Here is a 21350-nt window from a genome sequence, read left to right on the forward strand (position 1 = left end):
TTGTTTCTTTTGAAACTGAATATTTAGGGGGTGTTTTCCGATAGTGAGTTTATTTAATCATTCAGGAGTTCTTGGTTTTAAATCCATTCCTTAGGCAAGTGGTGACATTACACCAAGATCGCCGATCCAGTAGAGCAACTTTTCCATTTCGACAGCTGTGAGACACACCCAGCAGCAAGGAGGTGAGAGAGCTGCTGTCCTATATGATGATTTGTTTTAAGAAACTGATTCTCACAAGCATGTTTCATTCGATCTGATAAAGAAACAACTGAAAGGGAGTTCCTTCTAACAACAATGCCGTAAGGAGTGCAAAATGGCCTTTTCTCATTTGTAACCTTTGTTATTTTAATAAAATCTATGAGAACTGCTGCTTCATTTTCCAAAAAATAATCTTGCACTCTGCCCTTTCAATTAGAAAAAGTCGCTCAATATCTCAGGACAATCAAGCAGGGTGGCCAGGGGTTGCCCTAAAATTGTCATGATTGTTACCGTTGCTTATTAGGCGTTAACGTTGAAAGAGATCACTTCAATCAGAATTGACATTCCGCACAGAACTTCACCTTCTGATTTTACTTTTTCAACTACCGGAGTAGAGAAGTGTTTACACCACCCACACCAGCAGAACCGCGGTGCGGGCAGGCGCTGGAAAGTCTCTGTGCGCCGCTGGGCTGGGGGTGCAGTTTAAAAGGTAAAAGGTCAAGGAAGAGAACATTCATGTTGAAGAAAAACAAACAGCACGCTGTATCGACCGAGAGCCGTACACCTCTGTGAGGAAAGGTGAAGGCACGACAGGGGGAGGGGGGAGAGAAACACACCTCCAGTCACTTCCTGGGACCAAGAGCTCCGGCAGCCCAATCACACCGGGCCGTAGAGGTGTTGGATGTGTCGTGTCCCACCCTTACCTCTCGGTATCAGCCAATGGCCTAATTCCGCTGGGAGATTGATTTCTAACCCAGGGGCTGAGCTAAGCGCAGGTAACTCAGGGGAAAAAGTAGAAGAAGAGAAAAAAAAAAGCCTCCGGCGCTTGTTATGGTGTTAACGTGAAAGAAACCCGGATTTTTGTCGGCTACCAGTTCGACCAGTAACGCTGGAAAGAGCGCACACGCGTTTCGGATCAGGTAGAGTCTGCGGCCGCGCTCTTCAGAGTCGTGTAGTCTGTGAAAACTCTCCTCTTTTTTCTTTTCCTTTTGTTTGTAATTTCAGTTTAATTTCCAGATTTGTGTTCTCTTTTGTTTTTTTTTCTCTTGTCACTCGGAAAGAGGTGAACCCTCGTGTTGTTTTTATTTGATCTTTGCTTTCAATTGTAGTTTCTCTCCTTGTGGTCCCTGATGGCTTCGCACAGTGATACTCTGGTGGTGTTCTTTGGGCAAACAGCTGGTGCAAATGGGGGTAGACTGGGTTCGGATGAGAGGGAATTAATTCTCTTGGTGTGGCAAATTGTGGATCTGCAGGAAAAAAAGGTACGAACTGTCTGACCTGATTCGTGTTTCTCTTAATACTTGTGTGTTGGCAACTGCCCTGTATATAAGAAAGGTACCCTTTTTGTAACTTTGTAAAGGATATTATTCGCCAATGTGTGAATAATGTTGCGAAATGTAGCAAACTATGAAGACATTATAGCTGGGTTTGAGGTTCTTCTGTTCAAACCGGACAGTAATCGGTCACATAATCCGACAGGGGAGGGTGTCCTTGTTCGCTTGTCCAAAAAGCTAATAACAAAACGGTACCTTTTGAGTCTTCTCGGCACAAACTCCGTTGAAGACTCGGGACTGCCTGTGCAATTTACTGCTTTGCTAGCAACCATGCAGCTGCAACGTGTAATTGAACTAATTGGTATCTCAGCCGTGCGGCTGTGCTCTTGTTGGGCGCAACAGCATTTTTGTTAGAGGAGTAAAGCCGGGTGTATCGGAGCAGCCGATCCTAGCTTTCACCCGTGGGTGAAGCGCCCACAAAACGGTAACGTGGACCTGAATGCGTGCTGTCTGTTGACAGGTGGGAAAGCTACACCGCTGTCTTGTAAAACCGGACACTTTGGAGCTGACGGAGGAGTGTAAAGAGGAGAGCGGGCTGACGCTGGAGGAGCTGTGTAAGGCCGAACCCCTGGACAGAGCTCTGCAACAGGTGAGCACCGTTCTGGGCGACGAGAGGGGACCTGTGTCCATCTATCTCCCGCACCATTTCTTGGGGAGATAACACGCGAGCTCTGGGTGGGATACACAGAGATAACAATCGCTCCGGGTATTACTGGTTGAAATTGTGGCCTGTCTAATTTGATTCTATTAGGCTGCCTTCCATTCATAAGCCATTGCAGTAAAATAAATGTTGTTCTAGTCGGCATGGAAGTGTAGCTGTCCGTCTTTTTCAAACAAATGGGCCTTTCTTACGAAAGAAACCGAGCCCTTCCTGGTGTCTGAGAAACCTGTCTGACAGCTTAGCACTAGAGGTCATTGCTGACATACCTGCAGGGCAGGATTCTGCTGATTTCACAGCACGCACTCTCGGGGAGAAGCCTGAAACAGTGACAAGACTGTTCTTGTTACAGTGCGCCGGCATTTAACTTACAGATAGTCTTGAGGAGTTCGTTTGTTGTTGATTTCACCACAAATGTTTTGTTCCCTTCATGCCCTATGGTGTGTTGGCATGAACACCTACCTAGGTTTGCAGTGTCCTTTCATGAGTGATGCTGTGAGACAGCAGGTTCAAGCTCAGCACACAGGGGGCAGCGCAGTTGAGTTTGTGAGGGGACATACAGATCAGAGTACAGGTGCAAAAATGTAGCTGAGACTTCTCTTTCTGTTACCCTTGTTCAAAAGTGAACAAGGTGCTGCCCTTCTGTTGTGATTTAATGGGCCTGCAGGAATATTCCTTTGGGGGAAAACTGTTTGTTTTGAGCCAAAGGTAGTGTGCATATTTATGTAAGTTATTTTCCTTTGTTGTAAAATGCACATTATTTTAAAATTCTTGACCAAAGGAGTTTTTGTAATTGCTGCATTTATTTATAGTTTTAGTTTCACATCCTATATCTGCCAAGGGGCACACAGGAAAGGTGGCTGGGACTGTCTGTGATGTGGTACTTGAAAAGCACTGAGGGCCAGCAGGTGTGCCAGTGTCTCTGGAAGAGGAGGTCCGCAGGCGTGCCAGTGTTTCTTTTGGGAGAGGAGGCCCGCGGGTGTGTCAGTGTCTCTGGGAGAGGAGGCCCGCGGGTGTGTCAGTGTCTCTGGGAGAGGAGGCCCGCGGGTGTGTCAGTGTCTCTGGGAGAGGAGGCCCGCGGGTGTGTCAGTGTCTCTTTGGGGAGAGGAGGCCCGCGGACCTGCCAGTGTCTCTTTGGGGAGAGGAGGCCCGCGGACCTGCCAGTGTCTCTTTGGGGAGAGGAGGCCTGCGGACATGCCAGTGTCTCTTTGAGGAGAGGAGGCCCGCAGGTGTGTCAGTTTCTCGGGGAGAGGAGGCCCGCGGGTGTGTCAGTGTCTCTTTGGGGAGAGGAGGCCCGCGGGTGTGTCAGTTTCTCGGGGAGAGGAGGCCCGCGGGTGTGTCAGTTTCTCGGGGAGAGGAGGCCCGCGGGTGTGTCAGTTTCTCGGGGAGAGGAGGCCCGCGGGTGTGTCAGTGTCTCTTTGGGGAGAGGAGGCCCGCGGGTGTGTCAGTTTCTCGGGGAGAGGAAGCCCGCGGACGTGTCAGTGTCTCTTTGGGGAGAGGAGGCCCGCACGAGAGTCCCATCTTGCTCTCCCTGGTAGAGTCGAGCAGAATTATAGTAACAGCAGCGTGTGCCGCTTGCTGAGGTGCTGGCTGGTGCGTGGCGGCCGGACTGCGCCCCCTCCAGCAGGGATGAAGATGCCAGCTGGTGCTGGGGCGGGTGATGGCTGGGATGATAAGCTGTAGCAGGCCTGGTCTTGTTGGGGCTCTTGTGCTGTGCAGACAGCTGGAAGGCAGAGTGTTACCTGCTTGTAGGCCCTGCTGCAGCTCAGCCCCCTCTCACCAGGATGTCAGTCTGTGTGTTTAGTGCAGGTCTGCTTCTCACCTGCCACACTCCTTTCTTATCAGACCTGTTTCACAGCAGCTACTGGAGGGAACCTGTTTTTTTATTGCTCAGCTCCGTAATTAAGGAGTGCTGCAGCTTTTTTGTTTTGTTTAAGGAAGTGTGTATGTCTGCAAAAATATTCTGAATTTATGGGAATTCTTTATTTTTGTTTGATACATTTTGATGAAAGGGTTTTCCTCTCTTTTTAACCCTATTGGGATTCAGACTTCCTTTTAATGATAGTATTTTCCAGTGTTTGGAAGAGAGTGCTTTTGAAGACGTTTTCGTCTGAATTGTTTACTAGTCTATATACATTTCTCACCAAGCCCTTGTCAGGACTGTATGATCTGGGACCAGGAAGATGTTGAAAAAGAGATGTAATCCTGTGGGAAGGATGGGAATCTCCTGCTTGAGATGTTTATCCACCACAGTTGCTTGCTGATGTGTGCTCAAGCCTCTGCATGATGCCCAAGCACAACAGGAGAATTTGTGAAGCTGGTCTGATAGAGCAGCTCTGAGGAAGAACGACAGAGACTCTCTAGGTCACCTGGGGACCTCTGGAATGTGCTGTGGAGCACTTCATCTCTTCTAGTGCAGGAAGTTTATTTCTGATGTATCTTGGAGTCAGAGATGTCAAAAGGAAATCTGCATCTTGTGTTTGCAAAAAGCTTTGAAAAGTGAGCTCCTGGCTTTTGCAAGGAGCAGTGCAGGCTCAGTTCTGCTCAGTCCTACACCTTGGGCTGAGATTGTCCTCTCTGCTCAGTGTAATGGCTGAATGTGCACGTCACCAGGCCATGTTGTGAGCTGCAGCCTCTTCCTGCATCAGCTGGGGCTAGCTGTTGAGCAGGTTGTGAAACAGAAATCATTTAAATGGAAAAGGGAACTAGAGTAATAACAGCCTGTTAGTCCGATGTCTTTTTCATGAGGCTAGTGATGCTGTTGTTGAATCGTGAGAATGTGAGGAGCAAAGCAATCCAGAGGATTGTTCTGTTCTGGGCAGTGCTAGCAGAGTGCAGACTCCCAGAACCACACTGTGCTGGTGCTCAGTCCTCTGTCTGCTCAAGGCAGATTTGTCATTTATTCCCACTGAGGTCTTGCTTGGAGTAAACTGTGTTCAGGTCTTTGAAAGGAAATCCCCTCTTCAGCTAGTAAGCAGTGACAGGATTCATGAAAGTACGCGCCAAGGTTTGGGGTTACAATATTTCTTAGACAAAGACAAAGAGTAGAGTAAATTGCTGTAGAGTAAATTTTAAGGACAAATGTTTTGTCAGTGGAATAGTATGAAAAGTTATTTTGGACCTTGGTCCAGAAAGAAGCTAATTGGGTCCAGTCCTGGTCCAAAGGCCAGAAGGAAGCTGATCTGGTTCTCTCCCTTAAAATGTGCCCTAGCCCATCATCTGAGATGGTTACCTATTGGGCCTGGCTACACTGCAACCCCAGTATCTTCTTGGTGTGAAGGCCAGCTCTCTGAATGTCCATAGAGGACAGCGGCAAAAATGAATTCCAGGACCACATTCAGGATTTATTGTTCTTTTTCACAATTATTCCTTGTTCTTGGTTAGATTAGTTTATTGCTTTTGATTTACAAAAAATGGGTATTTCAGTAAGCTGCAAGTGATGAAGGTCTTGAGAAAAAGCTATTAATAGTTTTCTGCTCAGTCATGACCCAACGAGGTTAGAGGATGAGGATCTGTCCGAAATCTGCAAGCTGCTAGCCATGCCTGGGGCACTAGAGGCCTTGCACCTCTGTCTCTGGTTAGTGTAGTGATGAATAGGGGATGGTAGTCCTGATGATTAAATATTTGCAGTCTTCTTCATTCTTGAGCCCCTATAAATTTTTCAGATTTTAATTCAACAGTTTTGTTCAATTCACCAGGCCAGCATCCATGTGTTTTCTTGTGTACAAACCTTTACTTTTATAAAGAGATATAAGTATTTCTTAATCATAAGAGTAGTCTTAAGAATATTATGAATATTATTATTATGAGTACTCATATTCATAATATTACAGATGGGTGTTGCTTGGCTTTTCTGACCCCTGGCTGTTGAAGTTTTCTTTCTAAAGGGGGTTCTGACCCTGTTGTTTTTAGCAGTGTGAGAAGCCACACATGAGAGAGCCCTTCTCCTCCCATCCGCACACATGTGAAGGAGAGTAGGCCATGCTGCCCATCCATGTGGCTCAGAAAGAGGCCCGGTTGTCAACACTGGTTTCGGCACCACTGCTTGGTAGCTTGTTCCAGACTCCCACAACCTTCCCCTGAGGACGTTCCTCCTGTTTCCGACTTGGAATGCAACTTCCAAGTAGTTTCGACTTGTGTCCTTTGGTTCGTGTTTCACAGTTTATTCTGTAGAAGACTACCGTGTTGACTTTTTCAATGCCTTTGAGGATTTTGGATAAATAATTTGGTTCTCATGGATTCTTTAGACAAAGCCTCAGTCTATTTGAACAGATTGGAGGCCCTTTATCTCCCACTGTGACCATTACTCAGCTGCTGCACTGGAATCTGACTGCCTGGGAACTGTGGGATCATTCCTTCTGGAAGATGTTTGCTCTGTAGTCAAACGAGCATAGTTGCGCAAGACTCGCAGCAAGTCCAGTCCTGCAGCACAGCGCAGCCCTGAGCAGTCAAACTGCGTGAGGAACCGTCTGGGATAACCAGCTGTGGCCAGTGTGTGGCCAGTGCTGACCTGACTCTGCCTTTCTTTCCAGCTGCTAAACAGAGCAGGTTTACAGATATTTTTCATATGGGATTTTTTAAAACAAAAGCAAGATATCTGGATTCATTGAGGACGTTTGGAGACGGGCAGATGGAAGTCCAGGAAAGGGAACCTGTTGTAACTGACGCTGAGGGCACGTGTGTGCCCGTCATGGTGCAGCTCCAGGCAGTGGCGGTAGTGTGAGTCTGCCAGCCTGCTCCCCTTCCGGCTGCTCTCTCCACACCCCTCCCCCACTGCCCGGCCACGCCGCGGCCTCACAGAGCAAACAGCCCCGAGCCGGGAGGGGCAATCGATAGCGGCGGGGCTAAAGATCAGCCCTGCTGCTACCAGCCGTGCCCTTGGCAGGTACACAGCAGGGGGAACGTGATAGTCGTCGAGTGACATTCCTCTGCTTGGTGTACAGCTCTCTGATCAGACGGTGTAACACAGTTGGGCCTGTTCAGGTGGCGGGGGTGCGGGAGACCAGCAGGAGAGAGCAGCTTGAATATCTTCTGCTCCTTCCCCTGCACCACTGCTGAGCTGCCTAATCTTGAAGGTGTTTACAGAAGGCAGGTCTCTGGGCTTGTGTTTGCACAGGGAGCTACCCTTGAGTAAACGGTGTGCCCAGCCATTGTCCTGCTGTGCACGTGACCCTGCAGAAGCACTAAGTATCCCGGCAGAGTTTTTCTGTTTTGCTGTCCTCACTGCTTCCTGGTGCCGTGTGGACAGCTGCCTGCCGCACTGGAGTCCTGGAGTACTCATCCATGTAATTTGTGCCACCTAACTGAGGGTGTTGTATAGAGAATTAATCTCTTAAGAGTTCTTCCAGTCAGGGTTAACATTTACAATTTAAGCTGTCATTTCAGCCAGTTTCTTGGAGTTATATGGAGAGAAGGTGGAATGGTGGGCCCCCTCATTTATTGGAAATCTCCATTTGCAGTGATTTTAGGTACTTCTTTGCTGTGTGAGAAGACCTGGAACCATGGGAACAGGGGGGCTGTTGTTCTCACTAACAGCAGACAGAGAGCGGGTCCCCAGTTTTACACAAGTTTATTACATCATCACAGATGCATGCTGTCATTTACAAACTCAGAGCACACACAACACTATGGGGCCAACTCACTATTGTGGGTGACTTGTCAATTAGTAACTATGCTCATTAGTGTGTCCTGGGACACTGTGAGATGCATCTCTCTCGGAGATGGAGCTTGTGGTTAGAATAGTGACTCTGATTGTAGCACCTCAACAACATGGGGACAATCAGTTTTAAATTGGAATGCTGGCATAAGCTCACGTCAGCTGGGTGATTCTTCATCAACCCAAAAAGGCAACAAGACCTGCTGGTCATGCACCTCAGTTTAGTACAAGAGTGCTACCCTACTTGAGGCTGCCTGCTGTCATGCAAAAATGTTGAAATGCAACTTAAGGTAATCGTTCCTCTCCCAGGGTGTGACTTGTTACTGTTCTGGCAGTGACGTGTCACCTTCATCAGGCTGGAGTCTGCTCTCTGTCAGAGGCCCAAAGGAACACACTCTGGCTTGTGCTGGGCCCCTTTACTCGAGCTGAGGGCTGTCCTGTCTGAAGTAGTTGCTGTGGTTTTCCTGATTTCTGCTGGTGTTGTCTGTGGCTTAGAAATCTGGGAATTGAACTGGTTATAAAGTAACATGGTAGGGAACTGCAGGTGGCAGTTTACACTAGAATTATGGTGCAGAATGAGTCTTGATCTGTCAAATTTCTGAATGGATTTTTAAAATTAAGACGTGTGTATAACTTAAAGGAGGAACTAATGTTTTTCTATCTGATATTGTGGGAAAGCAGATTAGTTTCAGGGTTAATGTGAAGTGAGTATTGCGCGTCACAGGCATGTTACTTCAAAGTTGGTAAGACAGTACATTTTGAAGAGCAACAACAATGTAGCAGGAAGAATTTAATCTGATATCCTGAGGGAGGTGGGGTATTTGTGTTCAGACCTTGAACATTATTTACCAAGCAACAAATTGAAATGTAGCTTGTGCAGGGTGACTGATGTTCCTAAACGACACTATAGATAGCTCTGAGATCGGACTCATTCCAAGCATGAGTCTGCACTGTCCTGTTTACTGCAAACAGTGTGGGGAAACAGTGTAAATTCATCTTGCCAGCATGTCTCTCATGCTTCCTGAGGGCAATCGCTGATCTCAAACTTGCCTGCATGAAATGGTTTTATCCATAACAACAGAAACAGGTTTGACTGGCTCCTCAGCCCTACACAAATGGCTTTGTAGGGCTGGGTTACAGGAAGATCATTTTTTATATATGTTGTATTGAATTGTGCACTGGTGAGGTCATTTGAGTTCTTTAAAAATAAAGCAGCATGTGTATATAAAAGAGTGTTTCTGGACAGTCTATAATGTAAGTTATAGTAAGATACCCTCCCTACATTCGATATCTCTTGGCTTGGCAATCGCGTACGGTTCACACCGTTCATTTACCAGATCAAAAGGAAAGAAATAAAATAATATTGAATAATAATATAAAATAATTTAGACATTTTTAATTCTAAGTGAATGAATAAGTAATACACCCTGCAAAATTAAAATGATAAATCGACAAAGTGGATATGAATGAATCCTAGGGGATAATCAGTTTTCAGGAGGGGGAGATTTACTGATGCTGGTGGAATGGGCAGGTTGTCCACAGGGGGCGCCAAGGAGCAGTGCTGTCGGCTGAGAGGGGTGTGTCTGTCCTCACCGCCCTGTCCTCCCTCCACAGTTCCAGCAGTCAGTATCCAGTGAGCTGCAGGCTCTGGGCAGGAGCTCCTACACGCTCTGTACAGATGGACCCCTCCTGATCCGACAAGCCTTCCACCCTGAGGCCTCCAAGAAGGTGAGCGTGACCCCAACCCGGGTCACATGATTGATGTCACATGTCACATGTCTCTCTCACATGGCAGCTGTGGAGGGTTTCCTCCTTGCTAAATGTCAGCACTACAGTTTCCTGGATGTCTGGAGGGCTTTTCTTCTGAAGTTCTTTTTTCCCCTCCATTTCCTTTGTACTTATTCTCTCTCTTTGCAGAACCTGGTCTTGGCTGATTGTTTCTACTCCTTTGTCGATCTGAGGAAAGAATTTCACAAATGCTGTCCGAACGCGGGCGCGATGAAGGACCTCTGTGCGTCTGCCATGGCAGAGTGTATCCTTGCGTGGCTCTGGGGACAGGGCTGTGACCTGGGACTTGTGCCCAACAGTCACTGCAAACAGCTGAAATAGTCAGACGACTAAGTGCAGATGGACAAAGTCCTCCCAGTCCTCGAGCTGCGGTGGTCCATCAGGGATCCTGGAGAGCCCTGGTCCTTCACACCCATCTCTGACTATGGGCTAAAAATCCCACTAAAGTGGTTTAATTAGACCAGTGATTGGTTCAATTTAATAACTGAAAACTGGGCTGAAGGCAATGTAGCTTTGCAGCACAATGGCTAGAGACAAATATCGATAGATGTCTCCCATTTTGAAATGGGGGTTAGTGCAGACAATGCCTGAAAGCTGGCAGCCAGCTGTTTTCTGTTCTGTCATCTGCTCAGTTTTGCCTTTTCTTTAACGCGCCGCTCAGACTTGTGCCTGCCCTCGCTCATGGAGAAGGCGGCGGGGGTGCAGGAGGTGAAAGCCATGGTGATGGTGATCTTGCACCTTCTCTCCAAGCCCTACAGTAAGTCCACCGCTCATGGCTCCTGGCTGCCCTCTGCTGGCAGACTAGTGGGATTGCTTGTCCTCTGAGAGCTGTTCCCTGGTTTGAAGAAATCTGAAGGATTACACAATAATGTAACACAGAAATGTCCCAGATAATCCTATTTGACTGCTTGTATTCAAGACGTCAGTAATTTCTCTATAGACTCTCACCACAACACTCATTCATGGCAGCTTTAGTTCAATTTTTACATGTAGAAGGGAAAGGATTCACATTTGAATTTTTGGAGTACGAAATTGCCGTCTGCCAGAAATCTTAACCAGAGGATTTCTGTGACCTGAAGAGAGTTCTGTACTGTTCCTGCCTGCTCAGCATCTTTTAATTCAGTTCCTAATCTGCCAGTCCGAGGGCCTGCAGTTACTAGTTCTCTGTTGTGATTTTATTATGGGACCAGTCTGCTCAGTCTTCATTAATTCTTTCCTGCAGATCACAAATTCACCAGCTGTGAAACAGTGAAGCACAAGTTTGAGACAGGTGCCTGGTAAGTGAGGGGTGGGGGCTGGTGGGTCTCGTGGGGCAGTTGTACGGTGGGCTGTGGACTGGGGCAGCTCTGGGTCACACTCTCACCAGGCCTCTCCTCCGCAGCAGCAAGACCGAGGCCGTGGACAGCGAGACGGTCATCCGCGCCAGGGGCCTGCCTTGGCAGTCCTCTGACCAGGACATTGCGCGCTTCTTCAAGGGCCTCAACATCGCCAAGTAAGGAGCTTAGCGGGAGAGCCAGAGCAGCCCAGTCTGCCAAAGGAGCCTTTTCTTATGGTTCTCCTTCTATTTCTATGAACAAAGTGATGTTTAGATATTGGCACTGATGCATTTAGGAAGCATCTTAGGAAAGCATTTTTGTTGAGCCTTTGTTTTCTAACTCGGTGCCCCTCTGGGGTGTTGATAGCTTTGTCCTCCTGCTTCAGAGCCATCTCACGCACGACTCTTGCCTGGCTCTCTCTCTTTCCGTGTTCTTGCGGAGCATGATTCCTGGATCTGCGATTCCTCTCTCTCAGGGGGGGCGTGGCGCTGTGCCTCAACGCACAGGGCCGGAGAAACGGGGAGGCGCTGGTCCGCTTTGTCAGCCAGGAACACCGCGACCTGGCCCTGGAGCGCCACAAGCACCACATGGGCAGCCGCTACATCGAGGTGGGGCCTGCTTCTGGGGCCGGAGCCGGCGGCTTCTTTCATCTCACAGTACGGCACAGAGTGCCCACGCAGGACTGCAGTCCTTCTGAAATCACACCACTTTTCCATTTCCCTGTGCAGGTCTACAAGGCAACTGGGGAGGAATTCCTAAAGATCGCCGGTGGTGAGTTTAGCTGTCATGCGCTCCTGTTGTAGATTCCTATGAGCACCTAATTCACTAATTGAATGGATTCTAGACAATTTAAACACTTTCTAAAGGTCTAAAGTTTAATATTAAAAAGATCCCGATGGATCTGTGGCCTTGTGCTGGTACTTTAGGAGACTGGCCTGTCTTTCCTGCTCTTCACATGGAGTCTTAAGTTCCCCCAAGTATGCCAGACAAACAACAGTGTAAAGTGGCTGATCTTTCAGGGTGGGAGCGAACTGATCCCAACACTGTAAAAGTTTCTGATTCTGTTCATGTCAGGAGTTTGTTGCTTCTCTCACTAACTGAGGGGGCAATCTCAGTATGGTGGAGAATACTCTGTGCCCTCTTTGTCAGGCACGTCCAACGAGGTGGCCCAGTTCCTGTCCAAGGAGAACCAGGTGATCATCAGAATGCGTGGTCTGCCTTTCACGGCCACACCCGAGGACGTTCTGGGGTTCCTGGGGCCGGAGTGTCCCGTCACGGACGGCCGGGAGGGGCTGCTCTTCGTCAAGTACCCGGATGGCCGTCCCACGGGAGACGCCTTTGTGCTGTTCGCCTGCGAGGAGTACGCACAGAACGCCATCAAGAAGCACAAGGAGATCCTGGGCAAGAGATACATAGAGCTGTTCCGCAGCACGGCTGCCGAGGTGCAGCAGGTATGGTCTTCGCCGGTCTCTGCACCGCATACCAGGCCTGTTTCCCCCTTCCCTGTTTCTCACCTGAACTGCTGCAGCAGTCTGACTGCAGTGCAGTGCCACTCCTTGGCCAGGAGGAAGTACTGCAGGAATCGCTGAAGTCTAATAGAGCTGAAAGGACCAAACTAGTGATTGTCTTCTGTAGTAATGCCCTTTTCAATTTAAATCCAGCCCCACTACTGAACATTTTTCTGACTTCAATCCTATTGGACATTTATTGTTTTTGTATCCAAGGTTTTGCTGATGAGATGTAGTGCATTCTGCAGCAGAGAGGGGGTGCTGCAGGAGTAACCCTGGTTTTTGGGGATCCTCTGGTTTTTGTTCTCCCCACTGTCAGAGCTATCAGGTTAAATGAGTTGCCTTAATAATAACCATGTGGTTTATAAGTCAAGGTGGTTATAAAGTGCTCGGAGGAAGTAAACCATAGAGGACAGGGAGTTTCCCCAGGCAGCACCTGACTCTTTTACAGCAAGTAAAACATTAATTTGCCCAGTTAGATCTTTGTTATTATTTTAGTCTCTTATTAATCGGCCGGAGATTCAGTGCATTGAGGGTGGTGCCTGCTGCGCAGAGGCTGGTCTGATGTGCACTTGTCCCCTTGATGTTCCCTGTGTCCAGGTCCTGAACCGGTACATGTCCACGCCGCTGATCTCCACTCTGCCCCCTCCCATCCTGCCGGTGATCCCGCAGCCCTTCATTGCCACGGGCAGCACGCGGGACTGCATCAGGCTGCGCGGCCTGCCCTACACCGCCACCATCGAGGACATCCTGGAGTTCATGGGTGAATTCACCATTGACATCAAGCCACATGGTGTCCACATGGTGCTCAACCAGCAGGTGGGGGTCTGTCCAGCGCTCTTGTCTTTTCTCTCTGGCACCACACTCGTCCCTCCCCCTGGTGTTGACCTTGACCGGACTCTGGACACTCGTCCCTCCCGTGGGCGCTGGCCCTGGCCCTGACCCGACACTGGACACTCGTTCCTCCCGCGGGCGCTATCCCTGACCCGACACTGGACACTCATCTCTCCGAGGAGCGCTGACCCGAATCTGGACACTCTTCCCTCCTGTGTGTGCTGACCCTGACCTGACACTGGACACTACTTTGTTTAGTCAACCCTTTCACTGTCTCTTGGGTCACCAGCTCCTTGATAGCTGCTGCAGTACATACTAAGCAGAAGAGATGTTCCAAACAGGGAGCCAGTCTGAACTTGATTGGTTGCTAGTATCTAAATGATACCTGGATCTTAACCAGTTGTTTTTTTTAAAGAAACCAGGATGTCAGCTTCAACACCATGGCTGGGTAGCTTGTTACAAATCCCCCTTGTGAAAACAAATGAATATAAAACACATTACAGAACTGTAAAACCCACATCTTTATAATTCAAACATTGCATGTGTCCGTAGAAATAGTAAGTTTTAATAAAATATACAGAGTGCAAGTGGGCAGGTTGGTGCTTTCATGACGTGAGCCTCCCTGCCCTGTTGCACTGTGATTTGATCCACTAGAGGCTTTACAAGTGATCAGGTGGTAATGATGAAGCCATTATGATTTCAGTCCTGGCTCATCTATACATGCAATTGAAGTGAAGCGATGTCTCTCGTTAGTGCTGGCTGACCCAGCAGACCGGCGCGGGAGGCTTACCTGTTTCCTCGTCTTCTCCCCATGTGGGTGTCCAGGGCCGTCCCTCAGGAGATGCCTTCATCCAGATGAAGTCGTCGGAGCGGGCGTTTCTGGTGGCCCAGAAGTGCCACAAGAAGATGATGAAGGACCGCTATGTGGAGGTGTTCCAGTGCTCGGGGGAGGAGATGAGCTTTGTGTTGATGGGGGGCACTCTGAACCGCAGTGGCCTGTCGCCCCCACCCTGTAAGTTACCATGTAAGTGGACCCTCATTTTTCTTTCTGACTGTCCTGCAGGGGACTGGGGTAGGTGCAGCACCTCTGACCTCTGACCTCAGGAGCATGCTGTCTTAGTTAATGAAGATGTAGGGAGGGTTTTTCTGTTTGAGTGACCATGGGAGACATGCTTCAGTCAGGGTGAATTGGGAGAGGAGATTAATTAACCGAAATGTGGGCTTCCCTCTGCAGAGGACTGCTTCTTTACAGACTGGAGAAGGAACAAATGGAAAAAGGCATGATCTTGAAAAAAAAAATAGATAAGTGCTGTGGTATAGAAGTGGTATAGAAGTATTTTTTCAGTGGTGAACCCTGAGGTGAGGCTGTGCAGAAGTTTGAGGGCAGTGTAGTTTTTGACTAGAGCTCCTCGGCTCTATATTGAGTGTTAACTCTCAATGTGAGGGCAGAGAATGTAAGACGGCATCCCCAGAAAAGAGCAGATCTTCAGAACAATGGGACAATATCGGGATGAACCCATAATGAAATTGACTTTTTTCTTAACCAAAAGGCATCTTCTTTGAAATCTATTAGAAGGACTGCCTGTTGGGAATCTGAGCATGAGCACGTGTGAGAGACATGCTGACCTCTGCAGTGCTCTTCTCTCATGACTGCTTTTGTATTCTCATTGCTCAGTGTTTCAGTCCCTGGTAGCAATCAGAAACCTTTAATTTCCCTTAACAGGTAAATATCAAAACTTTGTTCAGGAAGTATTTTTGTACATTAGAGCTACTGTGTTCTTTAAGATCATGTGTTGTGTGTGGAGGCAGACTGTGTGTGGACAAAGGCTGTTGTGACTGGCTCGTGCTCCTCTCTGTCTCTCCAGGTCTGTCTCCTCCGGCCTACACCACGTTCCCCGCGCCCACCGCAGTGTTCCCTGCTGAGGCCGCGCTGTACCAGACCCCCGCCCTGCTGGCCACGCCCCGCACCCCCCAGGCCCCCACCCACGCTGCTGCCCCCGCCCTCGCCTACTACCCCCCCCAGCCCCACGCCCAGCTCTACATGAACATGAACATGAACTACACCGCCTACTACCCCAGGTGAGTCCCCCGCTGCCCGTTCTGGTCCTGGAGCCATCAGCCCAGCAGGCAGGGGAGGGGTGGGGGCTTTCCCCCTCTCGGAGGGCAGTCGCACTTGACGAAAGACAGTGGGACAGCATTGCAAATCTCAGTCTGCATTTGCTCTTTGATTGGATGGCCCTCTCTGTGTTGATTTTACACACCTTTAGTTGGGGAACCACCTACCTCTCTTTAATCTAGGGCAGTTTTCCATGCTCTCCTCCAATCGTAGCACTTTTGCTAGAGTAAACCACCCAAGAGTAGCTACTGCCCGTGGGCGCCAGTCCTTGCAGTGGGCCGCTGCCAGTGACTGGGCGACCCACAGAGTGAGCGACCCTGGCCACCTTCGCATCTGCTCTGCCTGACGGCGCTCTCGTTAGCCCTGCCCTGCCCTGTGATTTATGCTTTTTGTCGGCCATTTTCTCTGCCTGCGCTGCAGTGGTGTGAGTCTCTTGGCCAGGCTGTCATAGTAACTGAGAGTTAGTTATCAGCTGGGACTTTGTGTGGTTAAGCACAGGGGTTGTCATTTTTAGGTGTTGTTGACACGTACTCTGTCGCCCAGTATGTATGGTATGGAAGAGGTTTGGCACTAATGCTGGTGTCTCTGCTTTGGCTCTTTACAGCCCCCCAGTCTCCCCCACCACACTGGGGTACTTTGCTGCCCCACCTGGCACCATGGCGGCAGCAGTGGCCGCACAGCCCCCCTCCACCCAGATGCTGGCCCAGCCAGGCGCCCTGGTCAGGATGCAGGGGCTCCCCTTCAACACGGGGGTCAAGGACATCTTGGGCTTCTTCCAGGGGTACCAGGTCAGTACTGCTGCTGAGCACCGCCCTCTTGCTCCTCCTCAGCCAGGGGCCAGAGAGCAGGATGTGGTATACCTGACCACCAACACAGGTCAAAGTTTATACAGGCATAACCACAGCTGGCAGTATATTCTAGCTGTGCAAATGTTTGTTTAAAAGGATAAAATTACAGTATGAGCTTGATTAGGCTCTTCTTAAAGAACATTGATGAATGGGCTAGTGTATCCCTATGAGAATTCTTCTCTCTCCTGCCGGGCGTGTTGGAGCCCGTCACCTCTTCTTGCAAAGTGACGTCTAATCAGTCTGAGCCTTTTGGATGCTCTTCAGTTTAAAGTGTTCCCAATGAAGGATTGAAGCCTCAATCAGCAGCATTCTCGCCTCCTGCCAGAACGCAACACCTAAGTGGCCGAAAACTCCTCTCGTGAAGCTCGTGCTCTGTGTGAAACGCTGTGTATTCAGGGCCGCGCAGTTTGGACATGCCAGCAGGATTAGCATCCCTCGCTGTCTGCCTGCACGGGTGGGCTCCGAGACCGGCCTGGTCTGGTCGAGCGTCCCCCTCACAGAGTTGTGGGGGGGCTACCTGCTTGATCAGACAACTCAGGTTTCCACAGGGAAACTGGATCTGGAATGGAGATGAAATTGAAGGAGGTGTATTAAATTGCCCCCCCGGGGATGAATAAAGTATTTTGAATTGAAGATTAGCTGTATTACCAGACTGAGGAACAAGACCAGCTATCTAGAATTTTATCATTTCATCTACATTTGTTTAATTTTATCTGGGGGTTATAAACAACGGAGAGCATGTGAGAAAATGAAAAACGAAAAGCAGACATTTGAAAAAGAGCAGTGAGTCCGACGTGGTCTGTGTTTTGAAGTCCTTTAGCTCGGGGTGGTCCTCAGACGTGAGCCACAGAAGCTAATCTGCTGACCTCCTGTAAGGGAGATCAGAGGTCCCTTTTAGTGAACTCCTGAAATCAGTGAGACAGGAGTTTGACTGTCACCTCTGTCTGTCCTGCTGCTCCAGGGCCAGCTGTGGATGGGGGCTGTGTCCCCGGTGGCCGGTACGAGTTGCCGTTGCTGTTACAGAATCCCTTGTACTGAGTTTGATGGGAGTCGTGGTGGTGCTGAGATACATAGACCATTTTCTTCTTCTTAGGACATCCCTTGTCTGTAGTCCCTCAGAGGTGTCTTTTTTTAATTTTAGTTATCTTTTTTTGTTCTTCATAGTTACCAGACCTGCGCTTTTTCCAAACTCAGAAAAGCACCATAGAAGCACCAGAAAATTCAGTTACATTTTGACATTCACCATTTCTGAATCCATTCTGATATACTTGCAAGGGATCGAGTATAGATCATGGACAAAGCAATCTGAATACTAAGAAGCTGTTGCAAGAAATGGGCTCTGCTGTTTCCTTCTGTGTTTGGCACATCTGGCCCCGCTGATGTTTCACAGCCCTGTAGCTTCTTGGAGTGACGTCACTGGAGAAGGGTTATTGTACAGAAAGGCTATTCCCTTTTCAGGACACGTCTCAGTTTGACACGTCTAGCGCAGATCTGGCAACTCGCAAGCACTGCTGCCACATGACAGCCAGGGGCTGGGTCTGGAGTGTGGTGATGTCATGTCACAGCCCTCTCTGAGGGAGGTGTGCTAAGGTCCCGAGAGAGACTGAGGAGGCAACAGCCCTCCAGGCAGGAGAGCGCTGAGCACTGCCGTGACCTGGAGAACCTGCGCAAGCTGAGCTCAAGCTCCCTCTCCGGTGTTGATCAGTCATTGTGCTTGACATGCATCTCACTGGAGAGCTGATGACCTCCTCTGGCACAGCCTGCTTCTGCAGTGTTGATGTATGTGGAGGATCAGGTTATGTAAGATAGGTCCAGAAGAATGCATGTGTGTGTTGTTCCAGTTTCTCTTATGTTTTTGTTTGCTTGCTTTTTGAGATTTGAGGTGGAATTACATTACAATTTGACATGCTTAGAAAGCAAATCGCATACCTAACAAAAGACAGCAGGTCCTGGTCACAGCCTGTGCATGATGGCATTGTGGAAACTCTGTGCTCTAACTATATGCAGTGCTTGGAGCTGCGAGTGTTTGGAAGTGTGTGTGCCGGGGGAGACTGTTCTAGTCCATCTGCTGACTGTCGCGTGTGTCACACTTGTACTGTAGTATGCTCCTGATGACTACAGCAGCCTAATTCAGATGAGCGATCAGGCACGGAGCTTGATTCAGCCTCCCAAAGAGTGGCTCTGTTTGTAATTGCCCCACCTTTCCAAAATCGGAGAAGGTAAGACCAAGCATGGATTGCACTAGCTGGACTTTATAATAACCTGGGCTTTTTGGGTGGTGCTTTACTAAACAAAAATCATTGATTAATGATTAACGGCCTTTTCTGTTCTGCTTGTTTAGAAAGGATTTTTTCTGTCTGTTCAAATCTGCTAACCTGGATAAGGTTCAAGTTGTTATGATGAATGTTTTCTATTTTAAATCCTCCAGTCTTTCTGATTTGGATCTATCACTTCCAGTTTTCAGAATTTCACAATCATTTGGAATTCCTTTGAAGGCCACAAAATATCTAACACAGCAGGTGGTTTCATGATCATTAGTCATAGAGTGACTGGGTAATGTGTACCCTCTCCTGTTGAATCCGAGTAATGCTGTGTCGTTGATGCACATGAGCAGCTGTCTTCTGCTGTTCCTGCCTTCACCTGCTTTCTGGACCCGAGCCTCCTGAGCGGTGTGGTTTTGTCAGGTCTGGCACACTGCTGCCAGTGGTCCAGTAATTAACCACCTGCCAGCCTTCCAGCTATCCGTGAGCACTGCTGGCCAAGCCGATGGCAGGAGGAGCTCGTGCTGCCAGCCTCCAGACACGCTGGCGGGACACTAGTGTTGCCCATAGTGGGCGGTCTTCTCAATCCTCCCTCAGTCTGCAAAGCTGATGTGAATCTTAAACAGCCTGCAGAGTCGCGTCTAATCCCCGTTTTTAATCCCCTCTGGCTGCCTCTCCGCTGCTCTGCTCCTCTCCGATCAGACCCAGGGCTCTGGGAATGTTACTCCTTCCTCTCCCGTCTCGCTTCAGGGTTTTTTGCCAGCCGGTGCTAGGGCAGGACTGGAACCCCTGGGGTGCGCTCCTTGCCCGGGGGTTCTCGGGTCGGCTCCTGCTTTTCGCTGACGGTGCCTCTTGTGTTGCAGCTCCAGCCGGACGCGGTGCTCGTGTTGTATAACTTCAGCGGGCAGCGCAGCGGGGAGGCCCTGGTGACCTTTCCCAGCGTGGAGCAGGCGAAGCAGGCGGTGGCCGAGCGCTCAGGGCGTCCTCTCGCTGGACACACCATTCACCTTTGTGTGCTGTGACCAACCCAGAGGATGGGGGAGGGCAGGGGGGCTCTGCAGCACAACACTACGCAAAAACCACAATGGCACAAAATGATCAGAGCACTGTGCCCCTCACTGGACTTCCCTACCCACTGTGGACTTGAGTAAAGTCATCCAACACAAAGGAGTCTGTTCAGATTTCTTATTCTGCAGCATCCCTCAAGGAGAAGACCGTCTCATGCAGCCACTGCCTAGATAGGTGCAGCAGACATATTCATGCATCCAGGTTCATCACTCATCTGATAGTCAAGAACCGTTGATTTTCTGAAAAAGTGAATTCTTAGTGAGGTGTGGGGTGCTGAAGTTAGAGCTGCAAGGTGGCCGGTGCGGCTGTGGTCTTCAGCAGACTCCCCCTCAAACCGTCTCCCAGATAAGACTTCTGAACAGAGTCCTCCTCGATTGCGATTCCTGACTGACTTGGCAGCCAGAGTACGTGCCAGTGTTGTGCAACCACTGCAAGACCTAAAGCGACTTCTACCTGCATCTGCTACCAGGAGTCTGTTGGACATGCACTGCTGATTCTTGACAGATGGCACATAAAATATAAGTTATATTTTATTTAAGCATTAACTTTAAAACCATTAGTAGGAGATGGTTCCTGGGGTTACATGAAATGTTTCCGTTTCATGTGTATGATTTCACTCAAGGGAGGGAAGTCTATGTATTCTCCTGCCACAGCGAAACTGCACTAGGAATCCAGTTAGGTTCCTTATACTGGTTTTTCTTCCAAAGCCTCAAAGATGTGCCATGCGACTCTTTAATCTTGGAACTTGCATGCAAACTTGATTTCTTCCTAAAAAAAGACACAGATACTGTGAAAATATATCCCTTCCTTCCCTATGCAGTGAACAGCTTCATGTGGCCTTGTCTGCACACATTGTTTACAATATTGAATCGAATTTCTGTACTATGAAATTAAGTTGTCTTCAAATTATTGTGCCTTCTGGAGCATGCCTTTTGTTTTGTAAATTTGTTTTGTATATGCGTATAAGCTACATGACTTTGTTTTTATGCGAGTTACAGGCGTGAGTGGAGCCCTGCTGAGTGAGCACTGATCTTCTGCTCTGGCAAACCCAGCAGAGCAAGGTGTGAACGGGCCTGGTCACAGGCAGAGATGTCATTTTTTGTTTTAAGCAAGTTTGAAACTTGTCTGAATTTAGAAATTAATGTATAATAATGCATCATATATTGAAACAATAAATGAAAACAGATACTTTTTTGTATTCTCGTTTCCACTTCTGGGACCGTGTTATGATCGTGGATATGTACCAATATACAATGTAGCAAATTCTATTTACTGGTGACATAAAGGCTGTCTTTATAACCATTTTTTAATTCTTTGTTGATAGTGGCAGTTCTCTAAATTTCCAGTGTTCTGTTGCAAATACTATACAGTACAGTAACTTTGAACAAAACAATTCATTCAAGTCCACTGTCTCAGAAGAATGAAATCCAGCGGTGTTATTCAGTGCCCCTGAAGCTGTCAGGTCTCTGTGATTGTAAGGATACTTGGGCTGTGTTTGTAAGCCTTGTCAAATATATGGCGAACACCTCTGTTTCAGAAAGCTCTCATAGCAGAACAGGCAAGGTCAGCACCCTCCACACACTACAGAATCTACAACAGTTTTTTACAGAAGAACAGTTGCAGAGATTAAGTGCAGTGGGCTGTAGTGTGGAATGACTATTCAGTTGACTGATTTTTGAGTCCAATTTACAGAAGATGGTAAAACCATTTTTACTGGGTCAGGCTGCACAGTAGTAAGTCAACCTTGTGATTCCGTTCTTGTATC

General features: G+C 48.6%; 1 protein-coding gene across 5 annotated transcripts; it reads left to right on the top strand.

The window, feature by feature from the left end:
- The first annotated feature begins 863 nt into the window (after window positions 1-863).
- esrp2 (epithelial splicing regulatory protein 2) lies at window positions 864-20776 on the top strand. 5 transcript variants are annotated; one of them, XM_006641430.3, is made up of 17 exons: window positions 865-1118; window positions 1308-1460; window positions 1993-2121; window positions 9461-9574; window positions 9764-9878; window positions 10296-10391; window positions 10857-10911; window positions 11016-11126; window positions 11426-11558; window positions 11679-11721; window positions 12100-12401; window positions 13059-13277; window positions 14118-14304; window positions 15158-15371; window positions 16013-16196; window positions 18358-18475; window positions 19381-19471. In XM_006641430.3, exons 2-16 carry the CDS (start codon window positions 1329-1331, stop codon window positions 18445-18447), a joined length of 2124 nt encoding a protein of 707 aa, XP_006641493.1. In that variant the 5' UTR covers window positions 865-1118; window positions 1308-1328; the 3' UTR covers window positions 18448-18475; window positions 19381-19471. The 5 variants fall into 5 exon arrangements, with proteins under 5 accessions (XP_015223988.1, XP_006641493.1, XP_015223987.1 ...); XM_006641429.3 differs by having other exon boundaries at window positions 870-1118; window positions 14118-14316; XM_015368502.2 differs by lacking the exon at window positions 18358-18475 and having other exon boundaries at window positions 864-1118; window positions 19381-20776.
- The last annotated feature ends 574 nt before the right edge of the window (window positions 20777-21350 follow it).

Source organism: Lepisosteus oculatus, chromosome 20 (genome assembly GCF_040954835.1).
Source record: "Lepisosteus oculatus isolate fLepOcu1 chromosome 20, fLepOcu1.hap2, whole genome shotgun sequence".
In the NCBI taxonomy this organism is placed as follows: Eukaryota; Metazoa; Chordata; class Actinopteri; order Semionotiformes; family Lepisosteidae; genus Lepisosteus; species Lepisosteus oculatus.